At 52.6% G+C, this 22709-nt stretch overlaps 1 protein-coding gene across 3 annotated transcripts in view; it reads left to right on the top strand.

Moving 5' to 3' along the window:
• Positions 1 to 22709, top strand: part of Cux2 (cut like homeobox 2) — a 172965-nt gene that overhangs the window by 110724 nt on the left and 39532 nt on the right. For 2 of the 3 annotated variants that reach the window (XM_050159006.1, XM_050159007.1), the window contains exons 2-4: positions 307 to 420; positions 3941 to 3988; positions 22462 to 22540. In XM_050159006.1, the coding sequence (XP_050014963.1) occupies positions 307 to 420; positions 3941 to 3988; positions 22462 to 22540 (241 nt within the window). The remainder of the gene's footprint in view (positions 1 to 306; positions 421 to 3940; positions 3989 to 22461; positions 22541 to 22709) is intronic. The other variant, XM_050159008.1, reaches the window with a different exon arrangement.

The raw sequence follows: 22709 nt of genomic DNA, 5'->3' as shown, positions 1-22709 counted from the left end.
AAAAAAAAAAAAAAAAAAAAAAAAAAAAAAAAAAAAAAAAAAAAAAAAAAGGCACATTGTCCTGGGGGTCTTTTTGTGGTTGTTGTTTTATGCCTCTTTTTTGTTTTGTGTTGTTTTGTTGTTGTTTTTAACTTTTTTCATTCATGCCAGGAGTCAATATCTAGCCTTTTCTCAGCCCTGTGAATTACAAAAACTTGTCCCGAGTGCTGCGTTTACAATAATTCAAAAGCAAAGAGAAGAGGACAAATCAATCTCTCTCTCTCTCTCTCTCTCTCTCTCTCTCTCTCTCTCTCTCTCTCGTTCCAGAAGGAGCTTAATTCCATTGCATTGGAGCTGTCTGGACCACAGGAGGAGAGCAGCGAGCATTCTCCTAAACGTTTAATTGAACTCCGCCGGGAATTTAAGAAAAATGTGCCAGAGGTAGTGTGTGCCTGCTGCTACAGCATTGTCTCCGAAGGAATGCAGCTTGCTCTCTTCCCCCTCTGTTCAGACTGCATCGTGAACGCTGTAACATAAGTGACTAGCAAGAAAAGAAGCTAATTAGCCAAAGCTAAATCCTAGCCCCTGCCCGTCAGCCTTCACAGTCTGGGGGGAGAGGGCTCCCCAGTGCAATGACTGGAGTTGGGACACCCAGGTTCCTCCACCCAGATCACTCCTCCCCAGGACACCAGGCAGCTCAGAGTTGCTGTCAGTCTAAGCCCTGATGTTGGGTGAGATGGTGGTCATTTGATGACAAAGATAATTGGGCCTGAAGTCTGGATCATCTTCTGCCTGCCCTTAGGCCTGGAAGATGTAGCCAGGGCTCTGAAACCCACCCCTCACTGTCAATCAGTGCACCTGCCCCTTTCCTATTCCATCAAGGTTCCAGACCCCAGTCTTGGTCCACAGATAGAAATGCCCAGGCAATGGAAACCCACTCCCTCTCCCCTAAGGAGCAGACCGGCCCGGACATGTGTCTGTTCTTTTCTGAGGCTAGTTGCGAGAATTTTATTTTCCCCCTACAATCAGGACCCCTGTTGCTTCTCAAATTAAAAAAAATATATAAGTTAGGCCGGGTGGTGATGGTGCATACCTTTAATCCCAGCACTCGGGAGGCAGAGGCAGGCAGACCTCTGTGAATTCAAGGGCAGCCTGGTCTACAGAGCGAGTTCCAGGACAGCCAGAGCTGTTACACAAAGAAACCCTGTCTCGGAAAACAACCAAATAAAACGTAAAAAGTGGCAAGAATAAACAGCAAAATGGAGCCCTTAGATCCTGTGTCACTGACAGAGCTGAGACCCTCGCAGAGAGTACAGCCACAGACTCAGGGCTAGGCCTAAGCTCCAGCCAGCAGCCTCTGCTTCTGTCAGTCCCTGTCTCGGCCTACCTGCTGGGGTGTGCTGGACCATGGAGGGCAGGTGGGGGCTGGCAGATGTCCCAGGAGCATGGTGGGAGGCTTCCAGGGACTCTTGTGGCTCTTGGTGGTAGAGGCAGACCTTGGGTGTGAGAGGCAGGGCACAGGGGCTGGGCCTTACCTGAAGCTGTCGAATCCCACCACCATGTCATAAGCAACTGTGGTTCTTCAGGGCAAGTTTTGGGGTGAGGCCCAGCTAGAACTTGTTTCTAGGGTAAATCTAGGAAGCTGTGTGTGAAGAAGTATGGGCCAAAGAGGCAGAGGCCTCAGACAGGGTCTCCTTTTGAGGTGGGGGTCACACATAGCCCGGGCTAGCCTCCAACTCCTCATACAGTTGAGAATGTCCCTGAATTTCTGGTCTCTCTCCTCCATCTCCCAAGTGCTGGCTTACAGATGTGTGCTATTGCACCCCATTTATGTGATGCTTGGGGCAGAACCCGGAGCCTTGTACACGCTAGGCAAGCACTCTGCAAACTGAGCCATATCCCCAGCCATATCTCTTTTATTAAACATCATAGTGTGTTCTATAAACAGAGTTTTCTCCCCCTGTCAAGAGTGCGTCTGGCCCTCCCATCTCTGGGAAGCGTAGCTGAATCCATGGTCGGCCTTCATAGCCCCACACACCTTCTTGCTTCCCTGGCCTTCAGATTAGCTGTCTCATGCTCTCTCCCCTAGCACAGTGAACTCATCCTCAGCTGTCGCTTCACACGGGAGCCCTCAGGTGAGGAGGGAAATCCAGGCCAGGTTTTCAGCCTGTGAGTTTGACTTATATAATCTTCAATGCTACATAATTATGCAATTACATAATTAGAAGGGATAAATTTCCACTCCTATTATAGTCACGGCTCTGGAAACTCTCATGTTGGGAGCTCATCCCTCCTGATGGGAGAGTCGTGATAACTTTATTTCAGAGCATCGTCTGGGGGTCCAGTCCGCCTACTGAGTGTGTCCTCCCCTGGACTTACATACTCATTGGCAGGACTTGGTCCAGCACCCATCTACTTCCCCATCTCATGGCTCTCAGATGTGAACCCCTAAACTCATCTGAATATGGGGGGTTTTGAGAATGAAAAGAGCCCATGCAAGGCATCTTGTGACCTGGGCTCCCCTTGCAGCTGAGTCACCTGCTTGCCATTTCACCTTGAGTAGCCCAGTCCCCGTGGGCCTTGGTACCCCCTTTATAAAATCGGGCTTAAGTTAAATTTTGTGTTAGCTCCCCATGCTTTCTCTGAGGCTTTTAGATCCACCCTGCTGCCCGAGGCTCAACCACAGTCCCCAGCAGCAGCCCCTTTAATCAGTGCTGTGGTATGCAACCACCTCCTCTTGGTGGCTTCCTGCTCCTGTGCACTAGGCTTGAGACTGTGACCTTGAGCCTCCTAAGTCTGCCATTGCTCAGCCTGGCAACCTGGCTCCTGAAACCAAAGCCACAGGCACCATCTGTGGGTCCCCTAAAAGCTCACCTTACATCCAGCCAGCAGCTACTCTGGGAAGACCCAGAGGCAGAAGTCAGTGTGGAGGGCTAGCTGGGACCAGAGCAGGAAGCTTGTCCAGGGGGAGAAGTAGCAGGGCGTGTCGCCATGGTTATGGGTTTCTCCATAACCTCCAGCCCTCCTCCTCCTGCTTCCATGCTGTTCATCCACCTCTTCACTGTTCCCACAGGGTTTTCCTTGTGACTTTGACCGATTGTGGCAGGAGGAAGGATCCCCAGTGGATCCTGCGGTCCTCACAGGCTTCGGGGTTAGCACCTTGGGACACTCACCTCTGCTGAGTTCTGGGGGAGCCCCAGACACCACTCCTTGGGTCTGAGAAACTGGGACATTGGTGGGTAGAGCTGAGCCCTCCTGTGTGCTCAGAGCATTGGTGAAGTTATTGGTCTGGTCCAGAGCTACATCCCTAGAAATCATTCTGTGCTCTGGTGAGGAAGGACAGACAGTGACTTTTGGTGAAATGCAGGGTGCAGGTTCATGGGAGATGGCCGTGTGGAAGAAGCAGCCAGCCCCATGTCACACCCTGAAGGACAAAGGGACTTCTTGGGGGGACTTTTTCCACCCAGCACTGAGAGTGGAGAATCAGGGCCAGCTCTTCAGCACCGTCCTTCTGAACTAGGCCACAGGACCAACCATGCCATGCCCAAGGATGTCATGAGTACCATCATTGCAATATTCAGGAGGCTGAGGCAGGGGAGTCTTGAGTTCAAGCCAACCTGAGCTACATAGAAAGACCCCATCTCAAAATGTTAATGGCTGGGTATGTAGCTCAGGGGTGGAATTCTTTGCTCCATCCTCAGTACCACCAAAAATGAAATAGGTGTGCATTTAGGAAATAGCCATCCTGCCTCCCTCTCCAGAATGCCCAGTTCTGTGACATTGAGGACCTTAAAAAGCACTGCAGGGACAGAATCTAGTGTGCGTACGTATGCGTGCGTGCATGTGTGTGTGTTTCTTAAAAAAACCACAGTTCAGGTTCCACAGAGAATGATGGTGGGGGGTGCTGGGGTGGGCTGGGGAGCACCTGCACTGTACAGACCCTCCGTCATCTCTTTTTCAGGGAATCAGAGAGATGGTGGCTCCCGTGCTGAAGAGCTTCCAAGCCGAGGTAAGAGCCAGTAGCCAAGCGCTTGGGGAGGTGGGGGCGATGTGCACTGGGCTTCCCTCCCCGCAGACTACCCCTCTCCAGGCTGAAATCTGAGGTCTGCTGCCCTGCTAAGGCATCCTTGTGGATAAGGCCCAGGGCCCTCCCAGAACATCCACCTCCCACCACTCTGGGTGAAGTCAGCCTTGCTCACGGCCTTTGCAGCTATCTGGCAGTGGCTGCCTCTACTTCCCATCCACCCCATGACAGTCAAATGTACCATCTACGGCACTGGTACCGTCCCTTCGCCTACCTGAGAAGATGCTGGGGTCGTGCTGGGCTGCGGAGGGGAGCCCATCTCTAATACCCCATGGGCAAGGACTCCCACTAAGCTCAGGTGGACCCAGAAAACCCTCCCACGGCCCCTGAGATGAAGGGGAGGGCTCCTGTTCGTTCCCCACTCCTCAGCTCCTCAGCCATCTCTCACTCAGAGCCACATAAGACGGAAGCCTTGGCTACAGGTACATGAATGTTGATGTGGGCAGGATTCTAGATGCCTGAACCTCCATGTCCCTCTCTGTACCATGGGAATAGAGATTTGCGGTCCTCCTGTGTAGTTTTGGACATGGATAGTGAGAGAGACCGCAGGAAAGAGGGGGGTATGCCCACCTGGCCCTCTGTCTCAGGGTCACAGGAATGTAGCTGGGGTTGGAACCCTGTCTCTACCACTTACTGGCTGTGTGTGTGACCTGAGGTGAATTACTTGGCCTCTCTGTGCCTCAATGTCCTCCTCTGTCAAATTGGTGCTCATTTTCTCTCTCAACAAGATTGAGGCTGAGGGGAGTGCGAGGAAGTGTTCGAAATAGTGCCTTGGGTGTTCAAAGCTTGGAGATGGCTGGGAGGGGTGGCACACACCTATAATCCCAGCGCTTGGGAAAGTGGAGGCCATCCTGGCCTGCGAGGAAAGATGTTGTCTTCCCTCTGCCACAGAAGAAAGACTTGGACGTTAAAAGTGATGAGAAGATCTGAGGCACAGCCTCATGGGTAGTGGGCTTAGAATTTCAGCCCTGCTTCTTAAGCTGTGTGGCCCTGGGGAGGACCTCTCTGAACCTTAACTCTCCTCCTGGGACACAAAAACAAGCCTGCAAATCCAAAGGAAGAGGAAGCTGCTGGGGGGGCACATGGTATGGTGTGCAGACAGTTGTTCTGGGGGATCTCTCTGGCCACGCACCCGCAGGACTTATCTTGACTGTGTTCCCCAAGCTGCTGCCTGCCTCGTGGTTACTGCCTTAAAATGCCATGGCCATAGGTCCCGCCTCACCCCTATGGGGAGGGAAGTGGCCACAGAGCCAAATCAAAGTCAGATCCATTCCTGCCTTCCAGTCCAGCAGCCTTGGTGTATGCAGAGTTGGGGGTCCCCTCACCCCAAATCCTTTTCCTGACTTATGGGAGGTGTGGTGGGAAGGAAGTGGACTTGGCCCGCCGTGAATCAAGGCTTTCTTGATTGCTCAAAGGGCAACTTAGGTCCCCCCCGCCATACACACACACACCTCCCAGGAAAATGTGCCAGCCAGGGAAGGTGGTTTCTGGGAACCAGCCTGAAATGGCCAAAGTTTGAAAATCCTCACGCGGAGAAAGGGAGCCAGCCCAAAAGCCCCACTAATTATAAAAGTTGCTTTTATGAAAGATAATTCAAAGCAGTAATTTAGCAAACATAATCAAGCCACGCAGATGGGGCCGCTGATGGATGGATTGCAACATGCAATTAGCGGCTCTCACAGTTACATGTCATTAACCCTCCACGCACAAAAATTATTTTCTCATTATTAGTTGAAAAGGTAAAATTAAGCTGACTAGACACTAAAGGAACAAACCACAATTAATTACCTTCATTTATTACAGTCATTATCTTAGAGTTATTTTTGCTTGGAGACAGAGAGATACAAACATCTAAATTAAAAGTTTTGTTTTTGCTAAATTTGAGGTGAGACGGTTCCAAGTGTTACACGCACCAGCTTGCCCCCTAGACCTCAGGGCCACCCCAGCAGGCCCCTCTTGTGCAGTTTCCTCTTTGCAGGGTGGCCTGGGGGGGTGACAGAAGCCCTTTCAGTTTCTCTGGAGCAGAGCTGGTCACCTGAGCCTAAAGGGAACACAGCAGTTTGGGGACTGTCCCTGATGGACATGTGTGACTTTGGCGAGTGATTTCCTGTGTCTGAGTCAGTGAGTTACTGAGTGCCAGGTGGCAGACATGTCACTAGTGTGCAACACGGCAGGCATCGTGTACCTGAGCCTGCAGCCAACAGTGCCCTCCTTCTCCCTGGAACTGAGGAGTGCATGTGACCACCGCTGGTACCAGGAGACAGTTCTGGTGACTCCCCAGTACAGAGGAGGTGGAGCCAGAGCTCTGGGGCTCACTGGCCAGCCTGGCCTGCTTAGCGAGTTCTAGGCTAGTGAGAGACCCTGTCAAAAGGTGTGCAGCAGCTGAGGAATGGCATTGCTTGTTGTTCCCCGTTCCACATGCACACACAGATACACGTACTTACACACACACACACACACACACACACACACACACACACACACACACGTGCTCTCACCTGTAGAGTATTAAAAGCATCTGATGTCACCCTCAGGAGGGCTACATCCAGTCATGGCTTCTGCCCCTCTTGGCATGGGAGCAGCAGGCATTTTTGCAATACACTCAAGGACTTCCCAGGGAAGACAAACCACCTTCTCACATAGCCCTCTACAAATGTCTTTGGATGGTCCAATGTTTGTGTTATGCTCCCATGAGGCTGGAGACGGCTCAGAGCTGTCCCTACCCCTGGGGAAGTCCTGCCACCTTGTTCAACCCGGGAGAAGTTGTCCAGAGCCAAAGGGGGCCTGGTGTGCTCTCCCTGAACGTGTACTGCCACAGCCATGCATCCTGTCCCTTACCTATACACATATGCCCCGGAGTGCCCCCATCAAACCAGACATCTGTATCTCTTTGGGCCTGGGCCTGCTTTCACAAGAGACCAAGGTGGCCCTTAGCCTGCCTGGTGGTTCTACCTCCTGACATGTCCTGCCGGCCAGCACACTCCCTGTTGGGAGAAGCCAGGTCAAAAAGTGCTACCTAAAGAAGAAAGGCCAAGAGCTGGTGGCTGAGCACTGTTGACTGCAGGTCAGCGCCACCACCTGTGAGCTAAGGCATCAAGAAGAGCCCAGTCACGCTGCCAAACTGTGAGCGATTTTGCTAAGGGGTTGTTTAGGAGTGTGGCTAATTCCTAAGATAAAAGGAGCAACCCCACTTTTTTCTTGACTGTGTGACCTTGAGCAAGAGTCACTTAACTTCTCTGGGTCCCTGCCCCTCCCCCTCCAAAAGATTTTGATTTATCTATATTTGGTGTGTGTGTGTGTGTGTGTGTGTGTGTGCCTATGAATTGCAGCACATGGGTGCTAACCAAGGGAGGATTTGCAGGCATCATTTCTCCCCTTCTACCTTGTGGGTGCTAGAGACTTACCCTCTGGTCTCTGCTTTGAAATGAAGATCCGAATCATGGCTCCCCTGAGGCTCATGGGGAGCTCAATGCTCTGATACTGATACAGGGAGAACATACGACAGAAGAGAGGCTAGCCATGTCCTTGTGCCTCCCACAAGTCCTGTGTGGGAGCCACTCACCCAGTTCCTCTGGTGAGCTAACTGAGGCTCAGCCACGGCCTACAAGACCTGACTCAGGTGGAGACAGCAACCAGTAAGGCCTCAATGGCTCAACACTGCGAGCAAGGCACAGTCCAGATTGTATGTACCCTTCTGTAGGTCTCAGCTGGCTCAGAGAGGGCAAAGCGCTTGCCCAGGTCCTCACAGCCCTCCACCCATAGCCTTGAGGATAGGAACTACAAGCCTCAGTCTGGAGAGCTACCTGGGTTCCTTGACATCCCGGGGAACCAAGAATTGCTGCGAAGGCCTAGCTGGGGAGCCCATAACGTACACGGAAGTGAGTTTAAGTTGGGACTGAGTTATGTGATACTAAATTCTCAACAGACAGGAGTGTCACCTGCAGCACGAGGCAGGTGCTAACGGCCCACGCCCTCCCTGCTCCCTTCCCACTGTCTCTGGTGGTGTCGTCTTGGCGGTCTTGCCGGCTGGAGGCGAGGCTCCCGCTAACCCACACGTCCATCTGGATTTGCTGTCAGCCCACCAAGCATCCTCGGGCTGTGATGCCGAGTTACAACCAAATTAAGAACCCTCAGCCATCCTCTTTGATTCGCTCTCTCTGCCTTATCAAGTAAATTATTAATGCTCCTGCCCCCCAGTTAAGCAGATACTTGCAGCCATTACGGGTCCTTCTCATTAGAAATAACATCATCTAAGGAAGGGTATTGATTGATTTTTTTTTTAATCTTGGAATCATGGACGTGAACCACATATTTACATGGCATTCCCTTTAACTCGAATTCTTGTGCTTTATTTTTATATTATTGATCCTTTTTTGACACGAATTGCTTTTTGGCCTTGTGTGCACGCTGTAAGCTTTCCACCCGGCAAAGGAACCGGCTGCGCCCAGCCACGAAGAGCAATGACTCTGGCCGCGTGGCAGGAACATTCCCGCACATTTAACAGCAATTAGTCTACCCTGCTGCCCAGACGCTCGTGTATGAAAATTTACAAGCCTTTTAATAGACTGAGCTCTGGGACCGGGCGGGCCTGGCGCCGGGCAGATGAGGCCACCGGGTGTACATCCATTGAGCTGCCGCCTCAGTCAGACAGAGGTGGGGGCGGGGGGGGGGGACTACTGGAAACACAGATCACTCACTTCAGCAGGGGTTGTGTGGCCCAACACACGGGCACATATTCTGCAGCTCAGTCGGTGCTTATTGAGCGCCTACTGTATGCCAGACGTGGAGCGAGGTGCTGGAAGTACACAAGAGTTCAGGTCCCTTCCATGCCTGATGCCCAGGATGGAGCAGAGCGGGCATAAACCCAGGGTCATACAGACCTGAGTTCATGTGGTAGCCCTGCTTGTGACCAGGTTCCTGATTGAGCCTCAGTTTGCCTGGCTGTACAATGGAGCATGCACAGCACCTGTGCCCCCGAGGAGGTGGGGAAGAGTCACCGAAATAATGATGCTTGGGACCTGGTTATTTGGCCTGTTGCCCACTGAATTCTACACACCTTTCCTGACTTTGCCAGAACCTCACTACAGGCTCCCCCGACTTCTCCCTGTTGCCCACAGTGGCTCTCAACACCCTTTCTCTTGTAAGGAGGCCCCTGCTTTTCAGTAGCTCCATGCAGACCTCACTCAGCAAACATTGACTTGGCACCTGCTGTATACCAGGGTGAGTGGCCAGCTACTGTGTGTACGTGTGAGCATTCATGTGGAGAATCTCACTGGGATTGGCTAGCTGGGCTTGCCCCTTAGCCCAGGCTGGCCAGGTGCACAGCGAGCTCTACAGGTCCCAGCCTCCCCAGCACGGGGATTACAACTGTTTTCCTGGCTCTTTTTTCTATTTTTATTTTTTAGAGGTAGGTTCTTGACATCAAACCGGGGTCCTCCTGCTTACAAGGAAGTACTTTACTGGCTGAGCCATCCCCCTTGGTCCCTGAAGTTACATTTCCTGCCCCTGTGGCACTATGGCCTTGTGGGAGAGAGGTGGACATTGGCCAGTGTTGTCCAGCGGTGCTCACTGAGGTTTGTGTAGCCTAAGTGGATAATGAAAGACTGAGCAGGTTCCTGGGGACCACACCGGGGACCCTAGGGATACCGTGGGGTACTAGATGCAGCCTCCCTGGGTCAAACTTCCCATCGCTGTGACTGATAACCCGAGTAAAGCCAGGGAGGAAGATTACTGGGGCTCAGGGTTTCAGAGGACTCTGTCTGTGGCCCCGTGGCCCTGCCTTTCTGAACTTAGCCGACATTGTGCCGGAAGAGGATGGTGGAACAGCTGCTCACCTCATGGCAGCCAGGAAGCAGAAAGACAGACAGAAAGTAGCAGGAATAAGCTACACCTTTCAGAGACCAGATAGCTGAGAGCCAGCCAATGGGTGAATCCACAGACTAGATCCCAGCCCTCCTCATCCAATCACATCTCAAGGTCCTGCCTCTGAGCCGTGCAGCACCAGCTTCTTCTGTTCGGAACCTAATGGGAGCTCAGCTCACGAGTGCAGGGCACGCGTGTACACATTGCACACGTGAATAGCCTTTTGGCCCCATGTTCCCAGTGTACCCCGGAGCCAAACCGCCAGGCCTGGCTCCCCACCTGCCTTTTTCTGATGTGTGGCTGCGTGTCTTATAGAGTGGGACTTGGGATTTGCAGTAGCTCAAACTGAGGATTAGGAAAGGCACAGGGACTGACTTGAGGGGGGTTCATCCCAAGCACCCCCAAAAGCAAAGGAAGGCTAGGGTGAGAAGGTCTGAGATCGCAGTGGCCTTGACTACAGTGAAAGGGAACATGGCTCCGGAACGGATGGGTGGTATGCTGCAGCCAGGGCCAAGTACATCACACCCTAAAGGCCCCATTGCTAACACAAAGGCCTGGATCTAATGACCCCTGGGGTTATAGTCAGAATGGGGCCTGCACCTGGCCCTTAAGTGCAGGCACAGGAGTCAGGTCCTTCTTGCATTGGGATTCCTCAGTAAGGGGAACACCAGACAGGCTCCCCAGATGTTCATAACCCAACGTTCCTACAGCCCTCAGCAGCAGGAATAGGGTCCCGAGAAGCTGAGGAACCTACCCAAGGTCACACATCCAGAAGAAAGGTCCCGGATCCCATCAACTCACCTCTGGCTTCAGTCTCCCATTCTGGGAAGTGACTTCCCCACCTTCTTTATCCCTGCCAGTGGGGGTGGGAGGCTGACAGGACCACCACAGGATCACACTTGGTGAACTATAGGAGAATTCGGGGCTGGACTGCCCAACCTTGTGTGCCAGCTCCCCACTTTCACTACCCAGGGCAGTCTTCCTAGGGCTTTAAAACTGGGTCCTGAGCCAGGTGGTGGTAGCACATGCCTCTAATCCCAGCACTGGGGAGCCAGGGGTAGGCAGAACCGTGAGGTGGGCTGAGCACCCTGCACGTCAGTTTACCCAGGTCTGCCTGTGCAGGTGGCTCTGTGTGGACCTCTGTCTGTTCTGTGAGCTCAGAGAGGTCTCTGGACTGCTGTGGGCTTTGGTCCAGAAGGGCCCAGCTGGCATAGGGACACAGGTGTCATCCCAGCACTCAGGATGCTGAGGAAGGAGGATCAGGAATTCAAGGCCAGTCTGGGCTACTTCAGCAGCTACCGCAGCATCAGGAGTCAAGGGGAGGAAAGACTCTCCCTGCCCCTCTCCTGAGTCCGAAGCAAGGTCAGCCTTGGCTACACAATAAGCTCAAAGCTAGCCTGGGCTATATGAGCCCCTGTCTAATAATGGTAATGATAATAATATAATAATAATAATAAAATATTTTTTGAGTTGTCTAAAAGACTTCCCCAGCATCCAGAACCACTTGGGACAGAGAAGGGTGGTAGTGCTGGGCTTCTGAGCCTTTACGTATTCTGTTCCTTTGCCCCCAAAATACTTTTCCTTCCCCAACTCCATATGTAAATGTCCACGTGTCCTGCAAGCGTCCACCCAAATGGCCTCGGCATGAGATTCTGTGACCCTCTGCCCTGAGCACATGGTTCTTTTTTTCACCAGCTCCTGAAAAACCACATGATCAGCTCCTCTGCTTCTCTCCAGGGCTGACAGAACCCATCCCCACACCCCATTATAACCCTCTGACAACATTAGCAACTCCTCAGATGGAATTCTGTCCTCTTGGCACCCATCTGGGACTCTGCATCTGCCCCGCCCACCCTCTTTGCACCCTCCCCTTCCCTTTTTAAATACTTCTTGATCACCCATTCTCTGCCTCAGGGCCTTTGCACCTGCTCCACCTGCATTACCCCCACAGGCAAGACATTCAGCCTGGGCGCTGTGAGGTTCTGGGTCAGGTGGGAGGGTGTTCAGCAGCCTGACTAGGATGTCCCCACTAATCGCCCACAGCACCCCCCTCCATGACAGTTCTCCCTCAGAGACAGTTGCACATGCACCGCCAGGCTTCCCTGACACCTGCAACTCCTCCCGAGCTCTGGTCCCATGTCACTCCTACAAGGACTAAGACTCCTTGTCCCTTTCACAGAGCGTGGCTCAGTTCTTCCCTGTGCCTGTTTGCCTAGTTACCCAGATACCGAAGACACATACACACTGTAGACTCCTGTGCTCCCCAGGCCCTCACAGTCCCCACTCCGCAGGAGCTGGCGTGCAATTGGATTGGCAGATGCGGTTCTTGTTGTTTCTGTTCCAGGCAGCATTCTGAAAGGTCTGTGGTTCCGAGTTACTTCTCGTGACCCACCTAAGCTGGGGACTGCCATTGTCAACATTCTATAATACACGAAGAGGTGTTAGTGACCTGCCCAGAGCCATACAGCTGCTTCTGATGGGCTGCCCTGCCATTTAACCATGATTTATTGAGTACTCACCATGTGCCAGATCCTAAGGATAAATTACAGAGTAGGAGAAACGCAGCTCAAAGTTACATGTGTGTGCGCAACATACACACATAGTGCGCATGCATACATGCACACGTGGAAAACGGCTCCTTTTTCAAGCAGAGATGCCCAGGCACTGAGTAGGGTCACACAGACAGCTGGTGGCACAGTCCTTTTCTTCTTCCGTGCCTTGTATGCTTCCCACTGCACACCCTGTCCACAGGGCAGGGACACTTTAACAGTCTAACCAGTCAATTATAATAATATTTTTCTCTCCAAATGTTTGGGGGGGGGTTGACGTACTAAGGTATAATCATGGCTCAGAGGCCGAGCTGACATTAGTTATTAATTAGACCATTATGCATTCCACGGTGATAATTGCTTCGCTGTGGAGTCACCAAGCATGAAACGGACCCGGCAAAGAAACGCAATCTATCAATCCTTGGAGCCGCAGCGCAATGTGGCCGCTCACCTTGAGCCGGTTCCTCAGCAGGAAACAAAAAGAAATTAATGGTGCCAGTGATAGGCAGTAGCAAGCCAGCCCCTTCCTCATCCCAGCCCTAGGAGGGCTCACCGACTGGTCCCAGGGACAGCATGGAAACAAAGTGAAAATGGCCATTTGTCTTGGGGACATCTTTTCCCGCCTCCGCCTTCCCACCTCCGCCTTCCCACCTTGTCATTTGTGGGGAGACATTGTCACCATCTCCATCACTGCCCTTGGACCGCCTGGGGCGGCCTCTCTGCTGGTGCTCTGCTTCCGCCCAGGTTCCAGCCCTGCCCTCGGTGGATAGGTTCTGAGGCCTGGGGTGGGAGGTGTCCGTGGCAGACACAGCCAGAGTCCAATCTTAACACAGGAAACAGAGATCCCTGAGGGTAAGCATGTGCCCTGAGACCCATCCAGTGGCAGCTATCACGCTTAAGAGAGCATCCACCGTGGTTAAATGCACCCATTGGTGTTTGGTGTCTTGGCGACTGGGTCTGTGCTGCCTGTTTTACAGGTGAAGGTTGGCTGGGATGGCTTCAGTTGGCCCCACAGCTGATGGTGTCACTGGGATTTGAACCCAGGATCCTGAGGGGTGAGAAAGCAGAGGTGGGCTCGCAGAGGGCAGGACAAAGCATGCACAAGGCAAAGGCCTCCTGATGCCTCTGTCCAGGCCAGCTTCCTCAGCCTCCAGACACTTCTGGATGGACGAGGCTCACATCGACCAAGAAGCATAAATCATCCAAGTCTGAGCTCAGCCTCCCAATGTAACGGACATCCCTGGCTCAGCTTGAGTCCTGTGCAGCCCATCAGCTTCATCCAATCGGCTCCAGAACAGAAGTCAACCTCAGCGTAAACATGGCGGCCCCGGTTACCTCAGGGAAAGAAAGAGGAAGCCTGCAGAGCTGGCTCCCGGCCTCATATCGATTATGTCTGCCTGGCATAGAAGCTCCTGAACAACTGGATGATTGTCTCTGATGAAGTCCATCCTTGCCACACTGCTCCCCCGCCTCCTTCCAGCCGCGTCCCAAAGCCATTAGGGGGGTCCCTCTCTGCAGGAAAGAAAGGAAGGAGACACTGTCTGCAAAGAGTGACAGGCACATTCTGTCTCAGCGACCTGAGAGCTGTCACCTGATGCCACAGAAACACTTGGACAGAGACAGTGGTTGGAGACAGCCGTGGCTCAGGAGAAGGTTTGCTGTGATTACAAGGCCAGCCAGGGCCTGGAGAGATGGCTCAACTGTGACAGCCTGTGCTGCTCTTGCCGAGGACGTGGGCTCAGTTCCCAGCACCCACATGGCAGCTCACAACTGCCTGTAACTGCAGCTCCAGAGGCTCTGACACCTCCCTCTGGCCTCTGCAAGTGCTGGGTTCACATACACGCACATACACACACACGCACATATACACACACATGCACACACGGCCTCTTTGAAAGGCCCACATACCAAGGAGCTCTGGCCCACTGACCAAGTTCATTTCCAAACAAGATGGCACGGGATACTGGATGAGGCCTCTCCATATTTCTCCTGTCTCAGCTTCTCCAACCCAAGGTCCTGTCCCTGGTCAGCCCCAGCCAGTTCCCCATCATCTCTGCCGCGTTCCTGGTGCGTTGGCACCTCGGCTTTCCTCTACACCTCATGGTAATTGGTCTCACAGTGGGAGGAAGGGACTTTAGGTCTGAAGTCACCCTGTTAGCTACAAAGAAACCCTAAGATTGGGGCAACAGGAGGGACTGTTTTCCCTCACGGGCTTCCATCTCTGGCTGGACACAAACTTCATTTCGGCAAATATTTATTGGGCTTCTCCGACATGCCAGGTGCCGTCCTGGGCACTGAGCGAAACATTCCCTCTGGCTGTGCCGTGTTGCCTGCTGTCTGTAGAGGCCCTGCTCACCCTGATGCTGGGCCACCCTCTGCCTGTTCCTCACCCCATCAATCCAAACCAGATATTGAGCTATTCCTTTATTCCTTTGATTTGACAGGGTCTGATGTAGCCCAGGTTAGCCTTAAACGCCTAATCCTCTTGCCTCCACTTCCTGAGTCCGGGGATCACAGTGTCACGACCGCCAATAAGCAATGGAGAACCTTCTCTGTGGGGCAGCTGTGTGTAAGCAAATCACAGACTGTGGGCTAAATTCTGAGCTCACTGCCTGCCCTCGTAGAGAAAGATTTAATAGAATACAGCCTCCTTTACATATGCCCACCGTTTTTGTAGGAACAGGGCGGAGCTCAGCGGCTGCCATAAAGACCAATGCATACGGTTAAAGCGCTGAAAATATTTATTCTGGCTAGAGCTGGGCACCTCTGCTATGCCCCCATCGGGCTGAGGTCCCCTCAGGGCTTCCTCCAGCCGCTCCTCAGAGACCTTCCAAAGGACACGGCTATATTTAAAAGCCTGGGAAGGACAGCACTTTGATGGCATTTGCGTGGCCGCTGTTCCTTAAAGGGCACACATGTTCCTTTAGCTTCTCTTTTCTGGGCTGGCATTTTGGAGACTGTGCCAGAATGGAATTAAGAGGAGAAAGCACTGCTACTGGGGACCCCCCGCACTCCCTCCCCACGCCAGCTTTCCAGGGCAAGGCCATGGCGCATGTAGCTGAGAGAGCTTGGATTCATTCAGCTAGTGTGGGCCAGCAGGTGTGATAGGGAGCCCACGAGGCACAGCCCAAGGCCAGAGGGCACCTGTGACCCAGCGTCTCTGGCTCTTACCTTGTCTCTAGGTTCTGGCGACTTCTACCTCTCAGGTGTCCTTTGGCTCTAACTCACCCTTGTGGCCCTTTGGGATGCCTTGGCCCACATTACCTTATACGTAAGAGTGGCGGGCCCGTGGCGGGGCTCCAGGGTGAGCACTTGTCTGGCATGTCCAGAGGCCCTGGGTTGCATTCTTAGCGCTGCCAGACAACAAGAAATAGCAGATAAAACCTGTCCTTTAACTGTTAGTTTGCCGAGCCTTGGCGTCACCACACTGTAAGTGAGGAAACTGAGGTACCAGGAAACCACACAGCTGGGGTTGGGGTTTAGGTCTCAGTAGATCAGACCTGACTCCAAAGCCCACTTTCTTCCCAGCCCCTCCTTGAATCATCACACTTGTATTTAGCGCCAGCTGCATGCATGCCCTGTGCTTGCTCCTGGCCTCCCGCCTGGCCCTGACTGGCCTCAGAACCAGTCACCCTTCCACCTCATCAGGACTTGGCTTCCAGAGTCATCTGGGGGCCCAGAGGGATGGGTGAGCAGGGCCTGGCTTTCTGGGTGGGGCCTGCAGTATTAGAAGGCTTGCTGCGTCTGCCTCAGGGAAGTAGCTTGGGTGTGTGAGGCAACCAGCAAAACAAGGCAGGAACCGTGTGCAGGGCTATGTACCAGAGATTAAAATGAATCTGGCAGGTGCACCGGGCCTGGAATGGTGGCACTTCAGCTCCGGCCGTCTGAACAGACGGCCCAGATGGTTCCAGGTGGCCGCTGTCGATGGAAGCGTGGGCCCCGGGTGGCCAGATCCTCCAGCTCCCCAGAGAAGCTGGCAGTTTGGCACTCTTGTGGTTTCCAAGCCTGGCTCCCTCTCTACGCACATATTTGCATACTGCGGTCCTTTCTGGGGTGCCATTTACATACCGCAGTCAAATGTGCAAATCGGGAGTGTCTGGCTTGATGGCTTCTGACAGCTCCAATATTTTTTAAACACTGGAGTGTCCAAGAAAATAGGATTGCAGGGTGGCTCCAGCCTACCCTTCATGGCCTTCTCAGCTGTCACGTGCCACATGGTCGCATTTGAGCGGGGCACACGCTTGTCCATGCTAGGGCCTGGCCTTGGGGGGATAGGGACAGCGATGCCACTGCTCACAGCAAGGGCTTGGGCTGTGGGGCCACCTCCGCCCTTTGCTGTGTGGCTTGTCACTGCTGGCTCTCCGGCTCTCTGAATCCTAGTTCTCACTGTTGTTAACATGGGGACTCTGGTCCAGGTTAAGGAGGTCCACGTGACAAGGTCTTAGCAATTCTTCTAATGCATGACAAAATCTTGAGATGTGGTCTTTTAGTTGTAGACTTTTTTTTTTTTTTTTAAATCAGAGCAGTTTGAGATTGAAAGAGAATTAGAACTGGGACTTCCAAACTTCCACATGTCCCACCACTCACTGGAAGCTTTTGCGGCAGTTGCCACGCTGATGAACCCCCCCCCCACGTTACGTGGCACTGTGTGGCACTCTTGTGGGTTATGGCCGGCGCGTGACAGCAGGAAAACCTGTCTCACTCTGCTGAAGGACAGACTTGGTAGAGCTAAGTTGGCCATGGTTCTAGCATAGCTGACATGGAAGCCACCGTCACCCACCTAGGTCGCTAGGGGGTTCACACAAATTCCAGCCCCCCCCGCCCCCCGTTCCCTGTCACACAACTAATTCTGTGTCCAAAGTCACTCACTGCCTTAGTCCTCCTGTGATACTTGAAGCCACTGTCTCAGCCTCTCTGGACCTCTCTCTCACTCATGGCTGCCCCACGGAGCCTTGGGAGGCTCTTTGTGCTCTATAAAATTGCAAGGTATTATGATTATCATTCTACCCAGAGAAACGATGTTCACCAAGGACAGAGGTCTAGCCCGAGGCTGAGAAAGAAGAGAACCCAGAACTTGGTGCAATTGTTTGTGAATTCACCCTCCTGGGGTGCAAGGTCACAGGCCAAGTGGTCACTTAAGCTGTTAGGTGGCAGGGCCAGGAGGCCTGTGCCACTGAGTCACGTTCACCCAACCAGGGCGAGAGGTCTTGGACGCCTCTCTCAGCATCCTAGACAAGGACTCCTGCTCTACCATTGGCCACACCCTAGCACAGCAGGAGGCCGTCCCACCCTCCTATCTAGACACAGCCTTGAGGAATTCCCGGCTCCTTCCTGCCAAGAACCAGTTTCTTTCTTTCCTTCCTTTTCTTTTTTTTCTCTTTTCTCTTTTTTTTTCTTTCTTTTTTATTACCCCCAAAGTAAAATTTATTTGTCAGGTACTAAAGGAAGCCTCCTGTCCCTTTTATGCCGGCAGCCCTCAGCAGAGGAGTGAAATCGTGTATTTCGCTGCTAAAAAAAGCCCCGGCTTATACAATTTTAACAATAGAAAACTGATCTTTGCGCTCCAATGCGTGGAGGCTTGGAGGAAAACCGGCAGCATTCAGGTGGCTGGCGCATTGCAAATGAGCGGTTCGCCTTTGTTTTGAGTGACAGGCAATTTAAATGCAGTATTATTTGGAGTCCAGGGAATTTTTTTCCACCCCAGAATGGGGGTTGGGGAATGCAGAAAGGTGGGAGGAACAAGAAGGGCTGAGGAACTCTGCATTCCCCCCTGCAGGAGTTGAAAAGTCCAACTTGAGCTATTTAGTTAGGAAATCAGGAGTTCGCGGTTAGAGTAATTGGTAATTATACTCTCGCTAATAGTGGCCGTAGCCTGGCCTGCTGAGCCACGTGGGGGTGCATCTTGCTGGGTCCCCAGAGCCCGGCATAAACACATTGGGGGCCACACTGTGTTCCCTGGAAAGTGTTCTTAGTGCCTACAGTTGAAAACGTGGCCCTCTGATTTATTTATTTTTTATTTATTTGTTTTAATATTTATTATGTGTACAGCATTCCTTCCATGTGTGCCTGCAAGCCAGAAGGGGGCACCTCTGATTTATTTTTAACCTGCCTAATAGATGTGGTAATAAAATTCCCCGTGGTTCCTCCTGCCCCAGCAGAAGTCCCCCTGTGGCCTTGCAACAGGCCTGGGGACAGTGACACAAGGTGGGCAGGGTAGGGAAGAGTGCAGAGACAAGTGCTATCTGCCTGCCCGGGTGGCGGGAATTAATGTACCCAAATCAGGAAGGTCAGTAGTTAGAACACTGGGCATGGAAGTGTGAGTAGCCGAGTTCAAATCTCTAGCGCCCACGTAAAACCCAGATGGGGAAGCATAGACTTCAGGAATCCCCAGCAGGCAAGAGCCACATAGATGGTAGCAACAGCCCCTTCCTCTCCTGGATTCACTGCCAGGGTCCTGTCGGGTTCCTGCAGAGGAGGCCTTATAAGCACTGTGCGTGCTATTGGTGTTTCTAATAGGGCATGTGGCTGGCCACAACTGTCTCCGTGTTGTCATGTGACCTCCAGATTGCTGCTGTCACAGCCCAGTCTAGATACTTTACTTCCACTCTTGCTTGTGACCAGGCATAGCCACAGGCAGGACACAGCCTTTCTCCTGCTAAGCTCCCCGGTCAAGGCCTGTGGGTTAAAGGCACCGAATGGCCACTTTTAAGTGGTCAGTGGTGCGTGGACGGTGGTGAGTGTATGGACATTATAGGAAGACAGTCACAGAGATAGAGACACCACTACAAACTGGCCGGCACCATGATGGGAAAGGAGAGCGTGGCTGAGTGGCTGAGGCTGGGGTAACTGTGAAGGACTCGGCCGGCCCTTTTCCCCCCACACCAGCTTTTATAACTCATGGGAACATCCTCACCCTCCTGCAAACCCCAGCCAGGACCGTGTTCAGCACGGACAACTGGGAACCAGGGTGTCTGGATCTATATGATATGTATATATTCTTCATATTGGATGGGTGATGAAGTGTTGCTTCTGTGGCTTCCGTGAGCTACGTGTCATCTGCGCTACAGCTTCTAGCCTCAAGCAGCTGCAGGACCCTGGGGACACAGCAGCATCCAGAGGGGTCAAAATGACCACCACCATCCCTACCAACCAACTACACACACACACACACACACACACACACCCAACCTGGGACTCTTGCCTTCTCAGGGACAAAGGGCATCTGTTTGCTTGCCTACACAGTCAGACAATGGTGGAGGCAACTTGGTAACTTGCCATGTCTTTGAAGATGGATGTTCACAAGCGAGAGCATGTGATTGGCCTCAACATTTTACTGCCATCGCCATCCTCTTGGGGACACTCCCAAGCTCACTGCTCCCCAACACTCCCAACATGTGTGGCATTTCACCGCCTCCCTGCTGTGGCTCGCTTTCGCTTGGAATAGTCTGTCTTGGGAGGAGGGCAAGCCACCTGTGCTGGGTGATGACTGCAGGAGGTTTTTCCCACACTTCCTGCCCTGTCCCTTCCCCAGGACCCTTCCCTTCTCAGGGAGAGATGGGGATTCGCCAAGTCCCACCACCAAACTGGGTCAGCCTTCCCCCACTTCCACCCTCCGCCAGTCCCCCACCCCAGCCCATGCTTTTCCTTCCAACACTTAGTGGTTGTAATTAACAAATCATCTGGGGAATTGCCTGGAGGTCCGTCCCCACCGGTTTAGGGCTATTCTTAGTCCTAGTACTGCAAATCTCAGGGACTCTTGGAAAGTTGGTTGAGTGGACCAAAGACCGTCTCATCCTGGAAGGTCAGAGAGCAGAGTCTCTTCTCGGGAGAACAACAGGGTCACTGGCCTTCTAAGTCCGCGTTTGACACTGACCACGCGTTTCTCTCCACTTCTCTAACGTAACTCCCCCTATTCCACAAGGCCTCTGTGGACCATCTCTGTCGGCTAGAAACCTAATGATCACAGGCAGAGTCTGACCCTTTCTGGGAACCACGTTGTTAAATGGTATAAAGGGACCTCGCGTCATCGCAGCGGACCGTAGCTCAATTTTTAAAATGGTGGTGAGCTATGCTGTCCTTTTTTATGCAGAGTCTTTGAAATCCTGTGCATATTCCATATGCGTTATATGTTTTGATTTGGACTTCCTGTGGTTCAAGGGGTCCAGAGTCACACATGGCTTTGACAACCATATTGGGTATCATAGCAACCATATTGGGCAGCATGGCAGCCATATTGGGCAGTGTGAACTTCTATATTGAATGTGTTTTTCAGACTGTTTTTTCCTTGGTGCACTGGTATGCATAGGTTTTCTCTTAGGTTGTTTTTGTGAAACACCAGAGAGACGAACACAATCAAGAACTCAGAACTGGCAGACTCAAGGCAGAAATTGGCCATGCCTGGTGGTAAACATATCTGTGAGGCCTCAGGCATGCCAGGACGCTTTGAGGGAGTTGTGTTATTAGCTTCCCCGTCTTTGTGAGTGAGAAAATGGAGGCATGAGTTCTTAAGTGAATGTATGTTCAATTAGCCCATGCTAGAACTGGGGTTTGAAACCCTGGTATCCTCCTCTCTGGACAGGTTGTCTCAGAAATGGCCTCCACCATTGGGAAGCCAAAGAGCCCTGACATCATTTGGGTGGGGAATAGGGTTGGTGCTGCACACTCAGTTTGTTTATTTGGTAAAAGGCACTGATGAGGGGGCTGGAGAGATGGCTCAGAGATTAAGAGCATTGGCTGCTCTTCCAGAGGTCCTGAGTTCAATTCCCAGCAACCACATGGTGGTTCACAACTATCTGTAATGAGATCTAGTGCCCTCTTCTGGCCTGCAAACATGTGCAGGCAGAACATTGTATACATAATAAATAAATAAATCTTTAAAAAAAAAAAAGGCACTGATGGGCTAGGGGTGGGGCTCAGCCTGGACTACATAAGACCCTGCTCTGCCTCCCTCTGAGAAAAATGTTTGTATTGGGCACCAACTTTGAGCCAGAAAGAGCTCTGAGGGCTGTGTTTAAGGGAAGGCCTCAGCCACAGGTCCCTTGTCATTTTCACTCCCTCGCTGAGAGTTATGGGAAGTGAAGACAGTCCACACTCCCACCCGCCACACAGGGAGCTGGCACTGGGAGGGACGCGTGTGGTACCTGCAGCATAAGGCCCACTGCCGCCCACCGTGACCCAGCCAGCCAGGGTCCTGTAGATGTGGGGTTGCTGTCGGTGCCTCCCAGCACTGACCTCAGAATGGAAGGCCCAGGACTCTGCATTGCAACTGGCCAGCAAGAGCCACTGGACTTCACTGTCCAAAGTGGGGAGACGAGAGGGTCCTAAGCCCAGAAGTTCCACAGCTGCCGAAGTCACCTAGCCACATGCAGGTGACACTTCATCTTCCACAAAGTCTCATCGGCAGAATGAGAACACGAGTAAGCGGAGGATGGGGTGCGCTTAGCTCCTCACCGTGACTCGGTTGGCTGTTGTGTTCAGCCAGCTGGGAAGCATTTATTGAGCAACATCAGTATACCAGGAACTTTGTTACCAACCCTGTTACTCTCTGATGCTGGTTGAAGCTGTCAGTGTCTTCTAAGAACTCACAGTTGCAGTGCTTGCCAAGCGTGCCCCCTTTCTCCCAAAGCGGGTTGGGTTTAAACTCAACAGCACTGCCCTCAAGTAAAGATTACTAGCCAATGTATGAATAACCTATTGCTGTCTTTCCCTATGTTTAGATCTTTCGTGCTGGTTAGAAAGGGAGTTCTGTTATGATTTAGCCCCCACCCCCACCCCTGGGCTCAGAGAAGGGCAGCCACACAGCCTGGGCATAGCGCACCTGGGCTGTGAGCTCAGAGTCTGTAATATGGGAGACTCTGGGAATATGGGAGCCTCAACTTGTAACCGTGAGCCCCCCCATCTCTCTCCCCCACTTTGCACAGGAAGGTATTGGTCCCCTTGCAGGTTCAGGGCCATGGCTACACGTGACACTTTCTCTTCTTCCCAAAGGTGGTGGCCCTGAGTAAGAGGAGTCAGGAAGCAGAGGCGGCGCTCCTGAGTGTTTATAAGCAATTAATTGAAGCGCCAGGTAAGAAGCTCTTGGACTCTGTAATTGAATAATTACCACTGAGGAGCACCATGAGCGGTGACACAGATAACCACAGTTGCTTCCTGGCGCTGGGGTCTGGGGACAGGCCTGGACCCAGGGAGAGGCAGCTGGGGCCGGGGGGGGGGGGGGGGGGGGGGGGGGGGGGGGC

Source organism: Alexandromys fortis, unplaced genomic scaffold, assembly GCF_014885135.2.
Source record: "Alexandromys fortis isolate MF-2015 unplaced genomic scaffold, M_Fortis_MF-2015_v1.1 scaffold_90, whole genome shotgun sequence".
In the NCBI taxonomy this organism is placed as follows: Eukaryota; Metazoa; Chordata; class Mammalia; order Rodentia; family Cricetidae; genus Alexandromys; species Alexandromys fortis.
This window is presented reverse-complemented; position numbering and strand designations above follow the sequence as displayed.